This window comes from Microcaecilia unicolor, chromosome 2 (genome assembly GCF_901765095.1).
Source record: "Microcaecilia unicolor chromosome 2, aMicUni1.1, whole genome shotgun sequence".
Classification (NCBI taxonomy): Eukaryota; Metazoa; Chordata; class Amphibia; order Gymnophiona; family Siphonopidae; genus Microcaecilia; species Microcaecilia unicolor.
In genome coordinates this window covers 75,434,020-75,453,779 of record NC_044032.1, presented here as the reverse complement: position 1 = coordinate 75,453,779, position 19,760 = coordinate 75,434,020, and the positions used below count along the sequence as shown (strand labels likewise).

Here is a 19,760-nt window from a genome sequence, read left to right as displayed (position 1 = left end):
CAGCAGCACACTGATCATGAGGGGGAGGGAAGGAGGAAGGAAAAGACGGCAAGAGCTGATGCTGGTGGTTGTCAGAAGAAGCCCAGGATCGAAGCATTATCTACTACAAGGGAGGCCTAGGTCAGTGGAAGGATCAGCATCAAGGAAATCCTGTGACTGCAGCACAATTGGCTGCAGGGAAGGCCAGGCCGAAGACCACAACATAATCAGAAACAGAGGCAGCTCAGGAATGCAAAATAACTGGTGGCAGGGGAGGCCTGAGACTATAGAATGATCAGCCGCAGGAGAAGTCTGGGACAGCGGCATGATCATTTGGTGAGAGAAGTGAAAGTAGATGTAGGCTGGCAATGGTAAGTGGCATTTACTTTCTGGTCCTTCTGAGCTGCTAATTAGGAGCAGACACTAGAGCAGGGGTTCTCAGCACACACCTAGCCAGTCAGGTTTTCAGAATATCCACAATGAATATGAATAGAATGCAGGTTAAACATGAAAATTTATCTGAATACCTGACTGGCTAGGTGTATCCCAAGGACTGGGTTGAGAATCCCTGCACTAGATGGACAGAGAGTAACTGACTCTACATGTGCTACACATGCTAGTTAGAAAAGTGCATGCTCACTTTGCCACGCAGTGCTGACTCTGGGGTTTTTTCTCCTCATATGTAAATGTACTCATTATCCCAAATGAGGATTTTATGACCCCATTTGGAGTCACAACCACAGTTTGGGAACTGCTGAATTATGATCTTTATCTGCCATCATTTTCTATGTTTCAGCATTGGTCACAACCCTAACAGCAGTGATACGGATGCATTACACGTCCAAGAAACCTAGGGCAAACTGCATGGAGGCACAGCTGTTAAAACCTAAACATCAATGAGAATAGGGAGGCCAGATATTTTTGAACAACAATTTTACAGATTTTGGTGGCTGTGTGGATTGTTGCAGAACTTGGTAGTTGGGCATAAGTATTGTTTTGTAAGAATCAAACAAAACAATGACAATCAGTGAACCAGATAGTGGAGACCAGCATGGTGACACAGCTTGAACATTATGACTAGGGCAAATTTAAAATGTAGTGGTAGAAACAGGATTGAGAGGTTGAATAAAAGACATCTGAATGGCCGGGGGGGGGGGGGGGGGGGGGGGGGGGGGAGTGATGCTGACTGAAACTTGGGAATTTGAATGATTACCTGTTCTAACTGTTGAAGAACCAATGGAGGACTGTAGGCCGGACAGACTGAACAGAACAACTGGTCTTTATCTGCCATCATTTACTATGTTCAACAATGTCTGTTCTCTGTGATACCGTAAGTGTTTTAAGCTTCTAAGCTAGCTGAACTGCAGCTTAGCCCCACTGAACCATGACTGGTGCTCAATGAGCCAGTATGATTTTCAATAGTAAAGATGATTAAAAAAAGCATTAAAAATAAATGTTTTCAAATGTTCATAGCTTTAAACTAAAAGCCTTACATTACAATACTCATTTTACACAAAGTCTCAAAATTTGTCAAATTGAGTACAGTGATATGGTAGCCATGTTAGTCCATTTTTAAAGGTAATAAATACAAATAAAGTAAAACATAGAAAAAAAATAAGATGATACCTTTTTTATTGGAATAACAATACATTTTTTGATCAGCTTTCAAAGGTAACCCTTCTTCTTCAGATTAAATTGAGTAGTAAACAGATTATGGATACCTGCAACCTACTTGAAACTTCACAAGCTTTAATAAATTCTACTTACAAAATCATCTTCCAATATCCCAAACCTATAACAAGAAAATTACAAGAAAACACTGTTCTTGCATAAGGAAATGGCCACTTCAACTACATCCTGTTTTTACCTGGAATATGCTGGAGCAACCCAATATGGGTTAGCCTCAGCATCCTTTGCATGACGTAAAATGGCCTCTCGAGGGTTGCTATCATCAGTCTTATCCAGTGCAATATTCTTAACAATAAAGGAAGATAAGGTACCTCCATGAGTTCCAACACGGCCACCACGACCTATGACATACAAGGGAAAGACCATCATACAGACCTACTTCATTAGACTTAACAATTTATACATCAAATCTTTGTGCTATTGTACTTTCATTTCATTTTATTATTAATCCTCAAGCAATAGAGTAAACTGTATTGTGGAAAACACATAAATGTGTTGTTCTGCAGTAAAATACCCTCTCTCTCTCTAAGTGGGCCCCTCCCAGGGCTTTTAAAAGAACAGTAAAAGAGCATCTTTATCTGGCTTAACAAACTCCAGAAAATCTGCAGGTCTGCAATTCAAAGAACCCATTTTAGAGAACAATATTCCCTATTTACAGCAAAATTCAAATGGAATCCACAATCATCTATTGCATATCTTCAGAAAATCCAAAGTAAATGCCCACTGTTAAATCATCTTGGGATTTTCCACAGAACCAGTGGGGGAAAAAACAGCTTGACAAATTTACCCAGCAGATTTGGGAGAAAAAAAATCTGCATTTTCCATCAAACTCAAACCAGGTTGCAGTCTGCCAGGTTATATTTTAACAGCAAATTGTTCAGACATACCTAGTCCCTAGGAAACAACAGAATGGGATTTGTGGTTTGGGGGGGGGGGGGGGATTAATTTATTTTCAAAAGCCACTTATTTGGGTAGAAGGAATGTCAGAAAAGTCTCCAACCTTAACAAATCCTAAAAGCATACATGTTACTACAATAGTAGCTTTAGCTGCATTAGGAAGAAGTGCTACAGGAAATATGCTTAGTTCATGGGAGAAAGGTAACGCAGGTAGATAGCATTTCCAAATTTGGAAGAAAAAGCAGACGCATATTTTTGGGGGTACACTGAATTCTTGCTCATTTTTAAAGTTAAAGTATATGTTTACATTCCCTTTGAAACATGGGATAAAGCCCACAGGTAACAAGTACCCATGGACTTTCAAGCAATGCTCTGCCCTGATGACTCTGCTTCAGTCGCAGCCCTGTGCCATGGCGGTTATCTATTTTCACATACTCCTCGCCCTGCTGGCCGTGGGGGCGGTGTTGGACTACTTCTCTCTCCCTCCTCCAGATTTCAACCCCTTCTTCCACCTCAATCTCACTGTTTTTCCTCCTTTGAAGTCCACTCTATCCACCTTTTCTGTCCTCTGCCTCTTCGAATAGCGGTCATTTATCGTCCCCCTGATAAGTCCCTTTCATCCTTTCTCAGTGACTTTGACGCCTGGCTAGCCTTCTTCCATGATCCTTCCTCCCCCTCTCTCATCCTTGGTGACTTTAATATTCCTGCTAATGATCCTTCCAACTCTTATATTTCCAAGTTACTCGCTTTAACGTCGTCCTTTAATCTCCAACTATGCTCCACCTCCCCCACTCATCAAAATGGTCACTGTCTTGATCTCATCTTCTCCTCCAACTGTTCACCTTCTAGTTTCCTTGCCTCTGATCATCCCTCCTCTGATCACCATCTTATAACTTTCACACTTAAATCTCCTCCCTCCCAGTCCCGTCCTATCCTATCTAATTTATCTAGGAATCTTCACGATATTGACCCTTCATCTCTATCCTCCCATGTTTCAAACCTCCTCTCTACTGTGGCACCATCCACGTCTGTCAACGAGGCTGTTTCTTCTTACAACAATACTCTATCCTCTGCCTTAGACACTCTTGCACCTTTGATGACCCGCCCTGTAAGGCGTACAAAACCCCAACCTTGGCTGACTTCTAATATCCGCTACCTACGTTCCTGTACCCGCTCCACCGAACGCCTCTGGCGGAAATCTCGGGCCCTTGCTGATTTCTTACACTTTAAGTTCATGCTGACCTCTTTCCAATCTGCTCTTTTACGTGCCAAACAGGATTATTATATCCAACTGACCAACTCTCTTGGCTCTAATCCTCGACTTCTCTTCACCACATTGAACTCTCTCCTCAAGGTGCCCCCTCCCCCAACTCCCCCTTCATTATCTCCTCAGACCCTTGCTGAATTCTTTCACAACAAGGTTCAAAAGATAAACCTTGCTTTCTCTACCTCACCAGCTCTCCCCCACTAGTCCGTTCCCCTCTCTCTCCTTCCCCTCATTCCCTTTCCTCCTTTCCTGAAGTTACTATTGAGGAAACTACACTTCTCCTTTCTTCTTCAAAATGTACCACCTGTTCCTCTGATCCCATTCCCACCCACCTTCTTAATGCCATCTCTCCTACTCTTATTCCTTTTATCTGTCACATTCTCAACCTCTCACTTTCCACTGCGACTGTCCCTGCTGCCTTTAAACATGCTGTGGTCACACCTCTCCTTAAGAAGCCTTCACTTGACCCTACTTGTCCCTCTAATTACCGACCCATCTCCCTCCTTCCTTTTCTCTCCAAATTACTTGAGCGTGCTGTTCACCGCCGCTGCCTTGATTTTCTCTCCTCACATGCTATTCTTGACCCATTACAATCTGGTTTTCGCCCTCTCCACTCAACCGAAACTGCGCTTACTAAAGTCTCCAATGACCTATTACTGGCTAAATCCAGAGGTCAATATTCCATCCTCATTCTTCTTGATCTTTCCGCTGCTTTTGACACTGTCGATCACAGCATACTTCTCGATACTCTGTCCTCACTTGGATTCCAGGGCTCTGTCCTTTCCTGGTTCTCTTCCTACCTCTCCCTCCGCACCTTTAGTGTTCACTCTGGTGGATCCTCTTCTACTTCTATCCCTCTGCCTGTCGGCATACCTCAGGGTTCTGTTCTTGGTCCCCTCCTCTTTTCTATCTACACTTCTTCCCTTGGTTCATTAATCTCATTCCATGGCTTTTCCTACCATCTCTATGCTGATGACTCCCAAATCTACCTTTCTACCCCTGATATCTCACCTTGCATCCAAACCAAAGTTTCAGCGTGCTTGTCTGACATTGCTGCCTGGATGTCTCAACGCCACCTGAAATTAAATATGACCAAAACCGAGCTTCTCATTTTCCCCCCCAAACCCACCTCCCCGCTCCCCCCGTTTTCTATTTCTGTTGATGGCTCTCTCATTCTCCCTGTCTCCTCAGCTCGAAACCTTGGGGTCATCTTTGACTCTTCTCTCTCCTTCTCTGCTCATATCCAGCAGACCGCCAAGACCTATCGTTTCTTTCTTTACAACATCCGTAAAATCCGCCCCTTTCTTTCCGAGCACTCTACCAAAACCCTCGTCCACACCCTTGTCACCTCTCGTTTAGACTACTGCAATCTGCTTCTTGCTGGCCTCCCACTTAGTCACCTCTCCCCTCTCCAGTCGGTTCAAAACTCTGCTGCCCGTCTCATCTTCCGCCAGGGTCGCTTTACTTATACTACCCCTCTCCTCAAGACCCTTCACTGGCTCCCTATCCGTTTTCGCATCCTGTTCAAACTTCTTCTACTAACCTATAAATGTATTCACTCTGCTGCTCCCCAGTATCTCTCCACACTCGTCCTTCCCTACACCCCTTCCCGTGCACTCCGCTCCATGGATAAATCCTTCTTATCTGTTCCCTTCTCCACTACTGCCAACTCCAGACTTCGCGCCTTCTGTCTCGCTGCACCCTACGCCTGGAATAAACTTCCTGAGCCCCTACGTCTTGCCCCATCCTTGGACACCTTTAAATCTAGACTGAAAGCCCACCTCTTTAACATTGCTTTTGACTCGTAACCACTTGTAACCACTCGCCTCCACCTACCTTCCTCTCTTCCTTCCCGTTCACATTAATTGATTTGATTTGCTTACTTTATTTATTTTTTGTCTATTAGATTGTAAGCTCTTTGAGCAGGGACTGTCTTTCTTCTATGTTTGTGCAGCGCTGCGTATGCCTTGTAGCGCTATAGAAATGCTAAATAGTAGTAGTAGTAGTAATGCCAGCAGTTTTGAAATTTGCTCCTTTATATCTCTGTGCTGACAGTAGCATGTTAGGAACTACCGGAAGAGCTCTAACATGCAAAGTAATCAGCCTGTTAATGCAATGAATTTCTTTTAAAAGAGGTTTATTGAATTAACAGATCTGCAGATTTATTTTCAAAGCCATATGAGCCTTATGATTTTTAGATTACAGATTGTTGAATAATGCTTTATTATTTTATATAAGTTTGAATCTTGTTTATTGTTCTCTGCCCAGAAAAGGCTGATGCTTAAATTGGTCAGAATATAAAATGGACTGAACATTTTTTGTAGATGATGGGATACACTTTTCCAATTTCGTTCATTATTTTGTAATTCTTTTCACTTTTTTCTTTCTATCATTCTCCTTCGTTTCTCTTGGCTCTCTCACCTCTGCCAGACCTGCTTTCACTACAGCCACTCTCCCATTTCAGAAATTGGCTATTTTCCTCTCACTTGTTTCTACTGTACTTCATACAATGAAGTTTAACCTCTCTGAATCCTTCCCCCTTTAATTATTATCCCCCCCTCCCTTTGTCCCAGCTAGTCGTCCTATTCCCTCTCTTTTTCATACAGCCTCTCCTTTTTCCTTCATACTCTCTTTTAATCATCCTTCTTTCACTTCCATCTGTCTTTCATCTTTTCCTTATTCCCATTTTCCCTTCCCTGCAGCCTTTCATTCCTTCTTCAAACTTAAAATTCATGGAGACAATATTCAGTCATTATTTTAACTAGATATTCAAAAACTGGTTAAGTCACCATAGCTGAATATTCTTGCCTAATATGAAGTTATCTGGATAATTTTTTGTAACCAACCAACAGACTATTTGTGATCAGAGTTAAATTGTTTTTCAAAAATTACTTACTTGGTTATTTTCTGAAATGAATGTACGATTTCAATTTGCTTTCTATAGTTTTAATATTTACTACAATTTTTTTTAATTTTCTGTTTTGTATTTTGAACTGGTTATGCTTATTATGTATGGAAGCATTTTTTAAAAATATTGTACTTTTCTTCTTTACATGATCTGCCTTGAACCTATAAAGCAATGCAGAATACAAGTGCTACCCAAATGCAAGGCCTTAAATAATAGTAGCAACATTTTAGAAACACATCAAGAGTTGATTGGTAACCAATCCAGAGATTTTATATGGGGAGGACAGATTTATAAGTTGTTTTGAATGATTTCTCAGGAAAGCGGTATATACATTTTTATAAATAAAAAACTTGCTTCTTTTAATAAACATGCTGCATAATTTTTGCATGGGCCAAATCCAAATGAAAGCCCAAAGGAGTAAGAGAAGACTACTCAACCAACCATTCCTCAAGTCTCTCTCCTCCCCCTTCCCAATAACAAAAGCAAAACAAATGTACTTAATACAACACAGATGATTGTATTAGGTGGTTATTTTGCTATCTGAATATCTATGAAGGACAAGCAGCTCTTCAAGGTACAAGCAAAATAAAAGTGAAGATTGTTCTCTTCAGGGATTAAGAAGCATCACGGAAAACAACAGAGATTATCACTTTGATGAATTTAATGCAGAGACATCACTGCATATGACTTTTAAAGAAGGAAAAGTAGTTATTTTCAGTATATATAGGTGGACATCTTCGGCTTCTGAAACAAAGTACCAGATGCAGCTAAATAACTGACATATCTGTTTGTCTAATTTACCTAGGGGGTCCCTTTACAAAGCTACGGTAAAATGTGGACTGTGGTACTGTGGGTGCGTCTTTTAGGAGCACGATGTGCCATTTTTTTACCATGGCTGGGAAAAAGGCTATTTTTTTAATGGCCAGGGAAATGGGCCTCTGCTAATATTAAAACTAGCAAGCCTATTCATGGCCTGAGCCCTTACCGCCACCCATTGACCTAGCGGTAAGGGCTCACACACTACCCAAACGGTAACCATGTAGCATGCCAAAGTTGGCATGCTGCCGGTTACCACCAGAAAAGCCCCCCGTGGTAGAAAATAGAAAATTACTTTCTACCATAGGATTCGATGAGCACCAAAATTGGAATTACCACCAGGCACACGCATTACCCCGCTGGTAGTACCAATTGGGTGCACATAGTTAGTCCTGCTGCACCTCTTTAAAAGGGCCCAATGTATAAGGGACTAAGGTTTTGTATTTCACATTTACTTAAAAAATCAGAATTCATAATAAATAATAATGAAGTTTCTATAAAACCTTTAAATGATTTCAGTAAAGTGCATACCTGGCCCTGCAACTGGAGGCTCGGGCTTATGAGATTTCAAAGGATCCAGTCGATCCTTTTCCAGTTGTTTTCTTGTACTTCGCTGACGTGGTTCACGGAACATTGGAAGAGCATGAGCTTTAAAAAATAAAGAAAATCAATATTACAGTCCAAATATTACTTTAGCAAATCAAGAACCACATGGGAAATTCATTTGGCCTTAAAAGTCAATGGGAGCTGCCATGCAGACTGGCAAGGTTGAATAAAGTGCTTACAAGAAAGGTAGCACATCAGTTAAACACTGGATCTGTAGGTTACAATGAATGCAAGCTGAACAGGATTTAGCAATGAAACCCAAACCAAGATTGCACTGGAAGGCCCATCATGCTGCTCAATTTAATTCCTGTTGCATTGCCTTAAATGCAAGTTGATCTCCATTGTCCCTCCTCTCATTTGTACTTAACGATATAGTCAGATCAATTTTTGGGGAGGCAATTTTTTTGAATATATGTTTATTAAAGAAAAGATGACAATGAAACAATAAAATAAACAATTACATTTTGTCCCCTCCAGATTCCCACCATCCCTTTCCTCACACATTCCCTCCTTCTAGTAAACAATAAACTAGACCTCCACGCTTGGTGGTTTCTTATCCAAGCCTGAAAGTATACACGATTGTTAAGAGTCATGCATTAAGTGCAGATCACCTATTTAAAATCCAACTGTGTGCCCTGGGTGGTAATACTGCCCACAGGACTTCCCAGATTTGCTGGAATTTCCTCCAGCCTGCTTTATGATGTTCCATAATCATCACTTCATACAGTAAATTGAACCACTGAGTTCGTGTGGGTGCAGTATAACTTAACCATTGTAACAAAATTGCTCTCCAAGTTACTAAGAGCAAATAATGCAGGATAGGTTGTGTTGTCTTATTTGATTTAGGTGCTGCAGTGCTATAACAGTCAAATAAATAGATTGTCGCTGATAGTGGGAGATGTAACTAAAGAATTTGCTGAATCTTTAATGAAACCTCAGTCCATAAATGTTGGATTGCTGGGCATGCCCAAAACATGTGGCCTAGAGTTGTGTTCTTACCCATACATTTCAAACATTGATTACTCTGTGTTATCTCCATTAAGAATGCTCTTCATGGAGATATATAAGCACTGTAGAGAAATTTATATAGTTGTTCCCGATATCCTGTAGAAATCAATTTTACCAAAGGTTTACATAAGAGTTGTTGCAATATGTCCTCTGTAATTAGTGTGTCTAAATCTGTAGTCCAAGCTTCTGAATGATTTTTGGAAGCTAAGAGGTGGTAGATCGGTTCTCAGTACTTTAAAGTAAAATGATACTTTCAGAGTTCTGTCACCACTTAACAAGAAGACCTCTGCCACCTGTTCAAATGCTTCTTCAGTCAATGCCATTGTAGGCAGCGAAGAGACAAAAACGGAAGATGGACGTCCTTCTCCCAGAGTCGTCCAAATCGGTATAATCGAAACCCGATTTTGGACGTCTCCAACTGCAGTCTGTCGCAAGGACATCCAAAGTTCAAGGGGGCGTGCCGGAGGCGTAGCAAAGGTTGGACTTGGGCGGGACTAACACTTAGATGTCCTTGACCCATAATCGAAAAAAACAAGGATGTCCCTGACGAACACTTGGACGTTTTCACCCGGTCGTGTTTTTCTTACGAATAAGGCACAAAAAGGTGCATGAAATGACCAGATGACCACTGGAGAGAATCGAGGATGACCTCCCGTTACTCCCCCAGTGGTCACTAACCCCCTCCCACCCTCAAAAAACATCTTTAAAAATATGTCGTGCCAGCCTCAGATGTCATATTGAGGTCCATGACAGCACACGCAGGTCCCTGGAGCAGTTTTAGTGGGTACTGCAGAAATCACAAGCTCCAGCTGGGTTAGTGTCGTGCATTCTGGCCTTGTCAATGCCAAATAACTTTGTTTAACCAAACGTTTATGACTTTGAGGGGTCAAAATATTGTCTCACAGGTACCACTTTGAAGGGGTTCACCTTGACTGGGAGACAGGTTTCATGACAATGTACAGTGTTTTTCCAACAACAGCGCCTCTCCAGCTGCAAGGGAATTTCCAAAGGTACTTCACTAGTCTGGCCATTATGTCAGTACTGACAACAACATTGTTATTCTGGTACATTGGCACCCTTGGTTGCGTTCTCTTGTCTGGATACAAGGCCGAGACCTATTAGACAACATTCCTCTGCATGAAAGATGAGATCGGCTAAAGTCTGCTGTCATGTATTACAATCCTATATACCTTTGTTATACAGGAGCATACAATGTGGTCTATAGTACTTTATGCAGTGGCCCTTTGCCTCCACATTCACATTCAATTTATGAATCCAATATTATTCTTTTATGATTTAAAATACTCTCCAAAATTGTTTTATAAAAGCAATATGTGTACCTATGTACCTTTTATTAAATTAAACAAGTTGGGTGTGGAAATAACTAATCGCTTGAACATACACTATTCACAAAATTTCCACAATCAAAAATACAGTGGTTAGCATGTGGTGTCAGTCCCCGCTAAAATGCTTCAAACTAGGAAAGAACTTATTTCACGCGGTCTAAGGATTTCGAAGGAACCCAAATTATTCCTAGATAAGGACTTTTTTACAGAAATGGGCGGGAATTTTGAATAAATGTTTGTTAGATCTAATGGTCCTCATTATTGATAAAACAACTGAGATTTCTGCATCCATAAAAATAGAAACTGATACCATCAGTGAGGGACTTAAGGCAAAGATATCCATTGAAGCTTTTCAGAGACAACTTGCCGACCTGAACTATCAAATTGAGCAATTTCGGTCTGATCTGCAAAAGATGAAAATATTTTTAAAACTACCTACTTTTATGGTTTCTTCATATCTATCATCTCAAAGTCAAATTGATTTGGGTGAATCAAACTTTCATAGAATCTGGTGAAAAAACAAATTCTAAAGCAGTTCTGACAAATAATTTCACAGTTATGTGCAAAACCAACTTAATTACTTACGTGTTATAATATAATTCTGGGTAAGAGTCTCTGCCTGTTTAGCTTTCCGTTTCGTTTTAACAACACACAATTTTGCTCCCCTGTTGGAAAAAAATAGTTTTTTTTTTAATAACAGGAAATAGTTCAATCAGGATAATACGTATTCACTAGAAAGAAAGATGATTAATGGAGAGCCTCAAGGCTGATTCTGTTCAATATATATATGAACGATATTGCCAAAGGCTTAGAATGACAAGTATGCCTTTTTGAAGGTGACACAGAATAGCTACAGAGTGGACACCCTGGAGAGAGTGGAAAGCATGAGAAGTGATTTACAAAAATTAGAAGCTTGGGCTAATGCTTCAGGTGCAGAAATCCAAAGGAGCTGTATGTGATAGGAGGTGAGAGCTAATATGCATGGACCAAGAAAAGGACCTCGGGGTGATGGTGTCTCAGAATCTCAATGTGGCAAAACAATGTGACACAGTGATGGCCAAAGTCAGAAGAATGCTTGGCTACATAAGAGAGGGGCACAATAGGAAGAAAAAAAAGAAGGTGATAATGCCCCTCTACAAGTCGTTGGTGAAACTGAATTTGAAGTACTCAGTTTTGGAGACAGTATCTTTCAAAAAGCATAAAGCTATTCAGAGAAAAGCAACCAAAATGGTATGGGGTCTATGCCAGAAGATGTATGAGAAGAGAAGGTACAGGGGAGACATGATATAGACATTTAAATTCTTGAAAGGTATTAAGCAGCAAAACAATCTTTTTCCAAAAATAGAAAGACTAAAGATCTAAAGGACATGAAATGAATTTGTAAGGAGAGAAAACATAAAACAAAAGCAGGAAATACTATTTAACAGAAGGGTAGTAGATACCTGGAATGCTCTTTCACGGGAAGTGGTAGTCAAAAACTGTGACAACATTCAAAAAGACATGGGATAAATATAGGTGTTCTCTATACGGCATATAGATGGAGTAAACATGATTTCCATTCACAGGAAAACTTAAAGGGGAAAAAAGCATAGAGCAGGTAAATTGCACTGGGCATAAGTAACAACACTATAATGACTGTAAAAAATGGGTGGGGTGGTGGTGGGGGGAGGTAATCGAGAGTTACAGGTATAATTCTGCTACTTTTCAGGGCAGACTGGGTCGGCCATGATGGTCTTTATCCGACATTATTTGCTACATTACTATGGAATTGTTCCAAATATTTAATAAAGTTTGTTAAGACATTAATTTTATATCTTTTTGACTGGCTAGAATATAGATCATTAATTAAAATGTCAATATAGGGACAGCTAAAATAGCATATTTAGGAGAAAAAAAACCCCTAGAAATTGTTTCAGAGCAAGACAGAAAAAAAACAAAGACATACACCTTGAGGTGCAGAAACCCAAAAGAGAGATACCGGATAGCAGGGGAGAGATTAGTAAGCTCGACTCAGGAGAGAGACCTTGGGGTGTTGGTGTCTGAGAATCTAAAGGTGAAGAAACAATGCTACAAGGCGACGATCGTGGCTGAAGGATGCTAGGCTGCGTAGAGAGGGGCATAACCAGCTGAATAAAGGAGGTGTTGATGCCCCTCTACAAGTCGTTGGTGAGGCCCCACTTGGAGTATCGTGTTCAGTTTTGGAAGCCGTATTTTGCTAAAGATGTAAAAAGACTGGACGTGGTGCAAAGAAAAGCTACAAAAATGGTATGAGATTTGCGTTGCAAACCGTATGAGGAGAGACTTGCTAACCTGAACATGTGTACCTTAGAGGAAAGGAGAAACAGGGGTGACATGATACAGACGTTCAAATATTTAATCCGCAAATGAACTATTTTCGGAGACGGGAAGAAGGTAGAACTAGAGGACACGAATTAAGGTTGAAGGGAGCAGACTCAGGACTAATGTCAGGAAGTATTTTTTCACGGAGAGGGTGGTGAATATGTGGAATGCCCTACCGCGGGCGGTGGTGGAGATGAAAACGGTGATAGAATTCAAACATGCGTGGGATAAACACAAAGGAATCTGGTTTAGAAGGAATGGTTCCATGGAATCTTAGCGGAGATTGGGTGGTGACACCGGTAATTGGGGAAACAAAGCAGGAGCTGGGAAGACTTCTACCATCTACGCTCTGATCGTGACTGAATAGATAGGGATGGGCTGGAGTGTAAATTTTAAGGGGCTTTGATGTTAGCTTCAGAAGTTAGTACAAGAACAGTACTGGGCAGACTTCTACGGTTTGTGCCCTGAGAAAGGCAAGGACAAATCAAACTCGGGTATACATAAAAAGTAACATATACCATGTAAAATGAGTTTATCTTGTTAGGCAGACTAGATGGACCCTACAGGTCTTTATCTGCCGTCATTTACTATGTTACTATGTTACCTGTAGCAGGTATTCTCTGAGGACAGCAGGCTGATTGTTCTCACATGTGGGTCGGCGTCCACGGCGGCCCAGGAAACAGCAAAGTTTTCAGAGCAAAAATAAAAGTTTTGCCAGAGCCTTCTGGCACACGAACCGCACGCACCGCGCATGCATGGATGACTTCCCGATCAGTTCAATCAAAAAGCAAATAATAAACAACAACTCCAAAGGGAAGGTGGGCGGGTTTATGAGAACAATCAGCCTGCTGTCCTCGGAGAATACCTGCTACAGGTATGTATCATCGCTTTCTCCGAGGACAAGCAGGCTGCTTGTTCTCACATGTGGGGTATCCTTAGCAACCAGGCTTACTCAAAACAGTGAACACTGGTCAATTGGGCCTCGCAACAGTGAAGACATAACATAGATTGACCTGAAACCATAAACAACTAACTGAGAGTGCAGCCTGGAACAGAACAAAAATGGGTCTAGGGGGGTGGAGTTGGATTCTAAACCCCGAACAGATTCTGCAGCACCGACTGCCCAAACCGACTGTCATGTTGGGTACCCTGCTGAAGGCAGTAGTGAGATGTGAATGTGTGGACTGAAGACCAAGTTGCAGCCTTGCAAATCTCCTTAATGGAGGCTGACTTTAAGTAAGCCACTGACGCAGCCATGGCTCTAACATTGTGAGCCGTGACATGGATCTCCAGAGTCAGCCCAGCTTGGGCATAAGTGAAGGAAATGCAATCTGCTAGCCAATTGGAGATTGTGCATTTTCCTATGACGACTCCCCTCCTGTTGGGATCAAAAGAAACAAACAACTGGGTGGACTGTCTGAAGGGCTTCGTCCGCGCCATGTAAAAGGCCAATGCACTCCTGCAGTCCAAAGTGTGCAAACTGCTCTCGCCAGGGCGGGTATGAGGGCGGGGAAAGAATGTTGGCAAGACAATTGACTGGTTAAGATGGAACTCTGACACCACCTTTGGCAGGAACTTAGGGTGCGTGCGGAGGACTACTCTATTGTGATGAAACTTGATATAAGGTGCATGCATTACCAAGGCCTGAAGCTCACTGACTCTACGAGCTGAATTAACAGCCACCAAGAAAACGACCTACCAGGTCAAGTACTTCAGATGGCAGGAATTCAGTGGCTCAAAAGGAGCTTTCTTCAGCTGGGTGAGGACGACGTTGAGATCCCATGACACTGGTGGAGGTTTGACAGGGGGCCTTGACAAAAGCAAACCTCTCATGAAGCGAACAACTAAAGGCTTTCCAGGGCTTACCCTCTACACGGAGGTGATAAGCACTAATCGCACTAAGGTGAACCCTTACGGAGTTAGTCTTGAGACCAGACTCTGACAAGTGTAGAAGGTATTAAAGCAGGGTCTGTGTAGGACAAGAAAGAGGATCTAGGGCCTTGTTGTCACACCACACAGCAAACCTCCTCCATTTGAAAGAGTAACACCTCTTTGTGGAGTCTTTCCTGGAAGCAAGCAAGACTCGGGAGACACCCTCTGAAAGACCCAAGGAGGCGAATTCTAAGCTCTCAAAATCCAGGCCATGAAAGCTAGAGACTAGAGGTTGGGATGTAGAACCGACCCCTTGTTCTGAGTGATGATGGTTGGAAAACAGTCCAATCTCCACGATTCATCGGAGGACAACTACAGAAGAAGAGGGAACAGATCTGACGCGGCCAGAAGGGTGCTATCAGGATCATGGTTCCGCAGTATCGCTTGAGTTTCAGCAAAGTCTTCCCTACTAGAGGTATGGGAGGATACGCATACAGAAGGCCTGTCCCCCAATGTAGGAGAAAGGCATCTGAAGCTAGTCTGTCGTGGGCCTGAAGCCTGGAACAGAACTGAGGGATCTTGTGATTGAACTGAGTGCGAAAAAGATCCACCGAGGGGGTGCCCCACGCTCAGAAGATCTTGCGGACTACGCCCATGTTCAGTGACCACTCGTGAGGTTGCATAATCCTGCTCAGCCTGTCGGCCAGACTGTTGTTTACGCCTGCCAGATAAGTGGCCTGGAGAAACATGCCGTGACGGCGTGTCCAAAGCCACATCTGGACGGCTTCCTGACAGAGGGCGAGATCCGGTGCCCCTCTGCTTGTTGGTGTAGTACATGGCAACCTGATTGTCTGTCTGAATTAAGATTACTTGGTTGGACAGGTGATCTCTGAAAGCCTTTAGAGCATTCCAGATCTTAATTCCAGGAGGTAGATCTGCAGAACTTTTTCCTGAAAGGACCAGTCTCCCTCAGTGTGGAGCCCATCTACATGAGCTCCCCGCCACAGGAGAGATGAATCCGTCGTCAGCACTTTCTCTGGCTGAGGAACTTGGAATGGTCACCCCACGGTCAGATTGGATCAAATCGTCCACCACTGAAGTGAATTCCGAAAGCTGGTGGACAGTTGGACTACATCTTCTAGATCCCCCGCAGCCTGAAACCACGGGGAAGCTAGGGTCCATTGAGCTGATCTCATATGTAGATGTGCCATAGGCGTTATATGAACTGTGGAGGCCATGTGCCCCAGAAGTCTCAACATCTGCCGAGCCGTGACCTGCTGAGATGCTCGAACCATGGACATCAGGGATAGAAGGATGTCTGCCCTTGCCTCGGGAAGATAAGCTCGAGCTGTCTGAGTGTTCAACAGGGCTCCAATGAATTCCAATTTTTGGACTTTGGTGAGATGGGACTTGGGATAATTTATGATGAACCCCAGTAGTTCTAGCACCCAAATAGTCATTCGCATGGGCTCCAGAGCACCCTCCTTCGATGTGCTCTTCACCAGTCAATTGTCGAGTTAAGGAAACACATGCACTCCCAGTCTGCGTAGCGACACTGCGACTACAGCTAGGTATTACACTCTGGGCGCAGATGCCAGGCCAAAAGGCAGTACAAGGTACTGAAAGTGCTGTGTTCTTAGGCGAAACTGAAGATACTTCCTGTGAGCTGGAAGTATCGAGATGTGTATGTAAGCATTCTTTAAGTCCAGAGAGCATAACCAATCGTTTTCCTGAATCATGTAAAGAAGGGTGCCCAGGGAAACCATCGTTTTCCTGAATCATGGGAAAAAGGGTGAACAGGGAAGCCATCCTGAACTTTTCTTGGACTAGAAATTTGTTCAGGGCCCTCAGGTCTAAGATGGGATGCATCCCCCCTGTTTTCTTTTACACAAGGAAGTACCTGGAATAGAATCCCAGCCCTTCTTCCTCCGGTTTGACCACTTGGGCCTGTAGAAGGGCAAAGAGTTCCTCTGCAAGTATCTGCTTTGGCTGGGCGCTATAGGACTGAGCTCCCGGTGGGCAATTTGGAGGCTTGGATTCCAGATTGAGGGTCTATCCTAACCAGACAATTTGAAGAACCCACAGGTCGGAGGTTAAAAGAGGCCACCTTTGGTGAAAAAACATTAACCTCCCCCCAACTGGCAAGTCATCCGGTACGGACACGTTTACTGAGGCTATGCTGAACTGGAGCCAGCCAAAAGCCCATCCTCTGCTTTTGCTAGGGAGCCACAGTGGCCTTAGGCGCATGCTGTTGACGAGAACGAGTGCGCTAGGGCTGAACCTCGACAGGCTGCCGAGAAGCAGGAGTGTACCTACGCCTAGCATAAGAATAGGGAGCACTCCTCTTCCCTCCAAAAAACCTCCTAGATGAGGAGGTAGTAGCAGAAGACGCCCGGCGGGAGAGAGAATCCATAGCATCATTGTGCTTTTTAAGCTGGTCAACTAGATCCTCTACTTTTTCACCAAAAAGGTTATCCCCTTAGCAAGGAACATCCGCCATCCACTGCTGGACTGAATGATCCAGGTCAGAGACACGTAGCCATGAAAGTCTGAGCATCACTATACCTTGGGTAACGATCCTGGATGCTACATCAAAAGTGTCGAACGTACCCCTGGCCAGGAATTTTCGACACGCCTTCTGCTGCCTGACCACCCGGCGAAAAGGCTCAGCCTGCTCCACAGGGAGTGCATCAACCAAGGTAGACGGTTGCCTCACCGGGTTCCGCAAGTGGATGCTCATGAAGAGCTGGTATGTTTGGACCTTGGCAGCGAGCATAGCGGCCTGATACACCTTCCTCCCAAAAGAGTCCAAGGTTCTAGATTCTCTGCCTGGGGGCGCCGAGGCATAGTCCCTAGTACTCTTGGCTCTTTTGAGAGCGGAGCCGAACACCATGGAATTGTGAGGTAGCTGAGACCTCATCAATCCAGGCTCCCCATGGATCAGATATTGGGATCCAGCCTTCTTCGAGATCACGGGATTAGACAGAGGGAACGACCAGTTTCGCATAAGGACTTCCTTCAGTACATTATGCAAAGGAGCCGTTGCAGCCTCTCTAGGTGGAGAAGGATAATCCAGGACCTCGAGCATCTCAGCCCTGGGCTCATCCTCAACCTCCATAGGGAAGGGAATAGCCGCAGCCATTTCCCGGACAAAGGAGGTGAAAGATAGACACTCTGGTGGAGAAAGTCTCCTTTCTAGTGGAGGGGAAGGTTCAGAAGGAGTCCTGTAGGACTCGTCAGAAGAAAAGTACCTGGGATCCTCCTCTTCCTTCCACGAATGCTCATCTTCAGTATCAGACAAGACATCCTTCAGAGCAGTCCGAAACTGAGCCTGCCTCGACGCTGAGTAATGATGTCCTCGATGGTGATGCCGAGAAGTTGACACCTGCCTGGACTCCGGTGAAGCTTCCTCCACCGACGTTGAAGGAGAGTCGACCTGGGTGGCAGGTGACACCGATGCCGCAGCCAGCACCAAGGCCGGGGACCTCACCACAGGCGAAGGGCCAGATGCCACTGCAGCAGACGGTACGGAAGGAGCAAGCACCCCCGACACCGAAGCAGATTGGCGCAGCAGCCCTTCCAGAAGCTCTGGAAGCAGGGCCCTGATGTGTTCATCGAGAGCCGCCATCGGACAAGGCTGCGGGGTCTGTAGAGGAGCCGGTGGCAGAATCTGTCGAGGCTTGGGAACAGGTACCGGGGCTGCTAGAACGACACGTCGGCGTCGACGCTTTTCAGGTGCTGAATCCCTCAACGCCCCAGAGCTTCTGGCACCGTGTGTCGAAGGAGAACGATGACGGTGCTTCTTCGCTCAACGCCCGTCATCCAGACTCCTCGGTACCAATGAGGAAGACGTGGAATCCTCATGGCTCCTCGGGGCCAGGGCCGACGAAGGTCGGTCCCAGGGGGCCTGCATAACAGGAGGCTATGAGACAGGTGGAGACCCACTCAATGCCTCATTGCTCCCAGCACGATTTGGTCACTCCGCAGCCATTACCTTCGCTCCCAATGTCGATGCCGCCGACCTCGGTAGGAACAAAATGAGCCCCAAAAAGCTTCTCTTGTTGTGCTTCTTGAGACGCTTGGGTCCGTTTCTTCATGCGAAGACACAGACTGCAAGAGGCTGGGCTATGGTCGGGCACAAGGCTCTGGATACACCAAGCGTGGGTATCAGTACCTAAGATGGTTCGGTTGCACTGAGTACAACGTTTGAAGCCGCCGGGTGTCTACGATGACGGAAGAAAAAATGGCTTCGGCACAATCAAAAGACGTGATTGTGCCTTTGCAAATAAGAAAGCACAAAAGAAAAAAAGGGGTAAGACCCGACCGAGTGGCCTAAAAGACGGCCGCTTCGAACAAGAAAGAAAACTTACCAAAGAGGTCTAAAAGCAAAGAAAAAAATGTGGGAAAGGAAGAGAGTTTATTTGTTTTTTTTGTTTGTTTTTTTTTAAAGAAATGATGTAAATCGTCGAAAGCTCTTTCTGTGTCAAAAAACGGAGATGAACCGAAGTACGGTGTCTCTGTGCCGCGGACAAGAAAAAACTGAGTGGGAACGCTCACAAAATGGTCGGGAAGTCGTCTGCGCATGCGCGGTTCGCGCACCAAAAGGCTCTGGCAAAACTCTTATTTTTGCTCTGAAAAATTTGCCGTTTCCTGGGCCACCGTGGACGCCGACCCACATGTGAGAACAAGCAGCCTGCTTGTCCTCGAGAAAATATATAACATCTCAGGGACATTAGTTTGCCCATAAAGTGGCAATGGAAGAATAGTGCCAACTTCTTGAAGGGGTATGCCTCCCAGTTCAGGTTTTTGCGAACCACGAAGAACATAGAATTCTTTAAAACACAAAATATGAACTCCAGGCAAACATATTGGTCATTTCTCTTTTCTCAGTTTAGTTTTATGCTGAGCTGCTAAGTAGAAATTTAGAATAACAAGGCAGACATAGCATCCTAGAGAGAGAGAGGGGGAAGAGGCACAAGAGTCAGAGACCCATACCACAATCTTGTGACCCAAGAATTCTGTGTTGGGCACT

At 44.0% G+C, this 19,760-nt stretch overlaps 1 protein-coding gene across 2 annotated transcripts in view; it reads right to left on the bottom strand.

The window, feature by feature from the left end:
- Window positions 1–19,760, bottom strand: part of WDR70 (WD repeat domain 70) — a 596,086-nt gene that overhangs the window by 16,060 nt on the left and 560,266 nt on the right. For both annotated transcript variants that reach the window (XM_030193048.1, XM_030193049.1), the window contains exons 15-17: window positions 11,102–11,181; window positions 8,088–8,204; window positions 1,847–2,009 (exon numbers count right to left, since the gene is read on the bottom strand). In XM_030193048.1, the coding sequence (XP_030048908.1) occupies window positions 1,847–2,009; window positions 8,088–8,204; window positions 11,102–11,181 (360 nt within the window). The remainder of the gene's footprint in view (window positions 1–1,846; window positions 2,010–8,087; window positions 8,205–11,101; window positions 11,182–19,760) is intronic.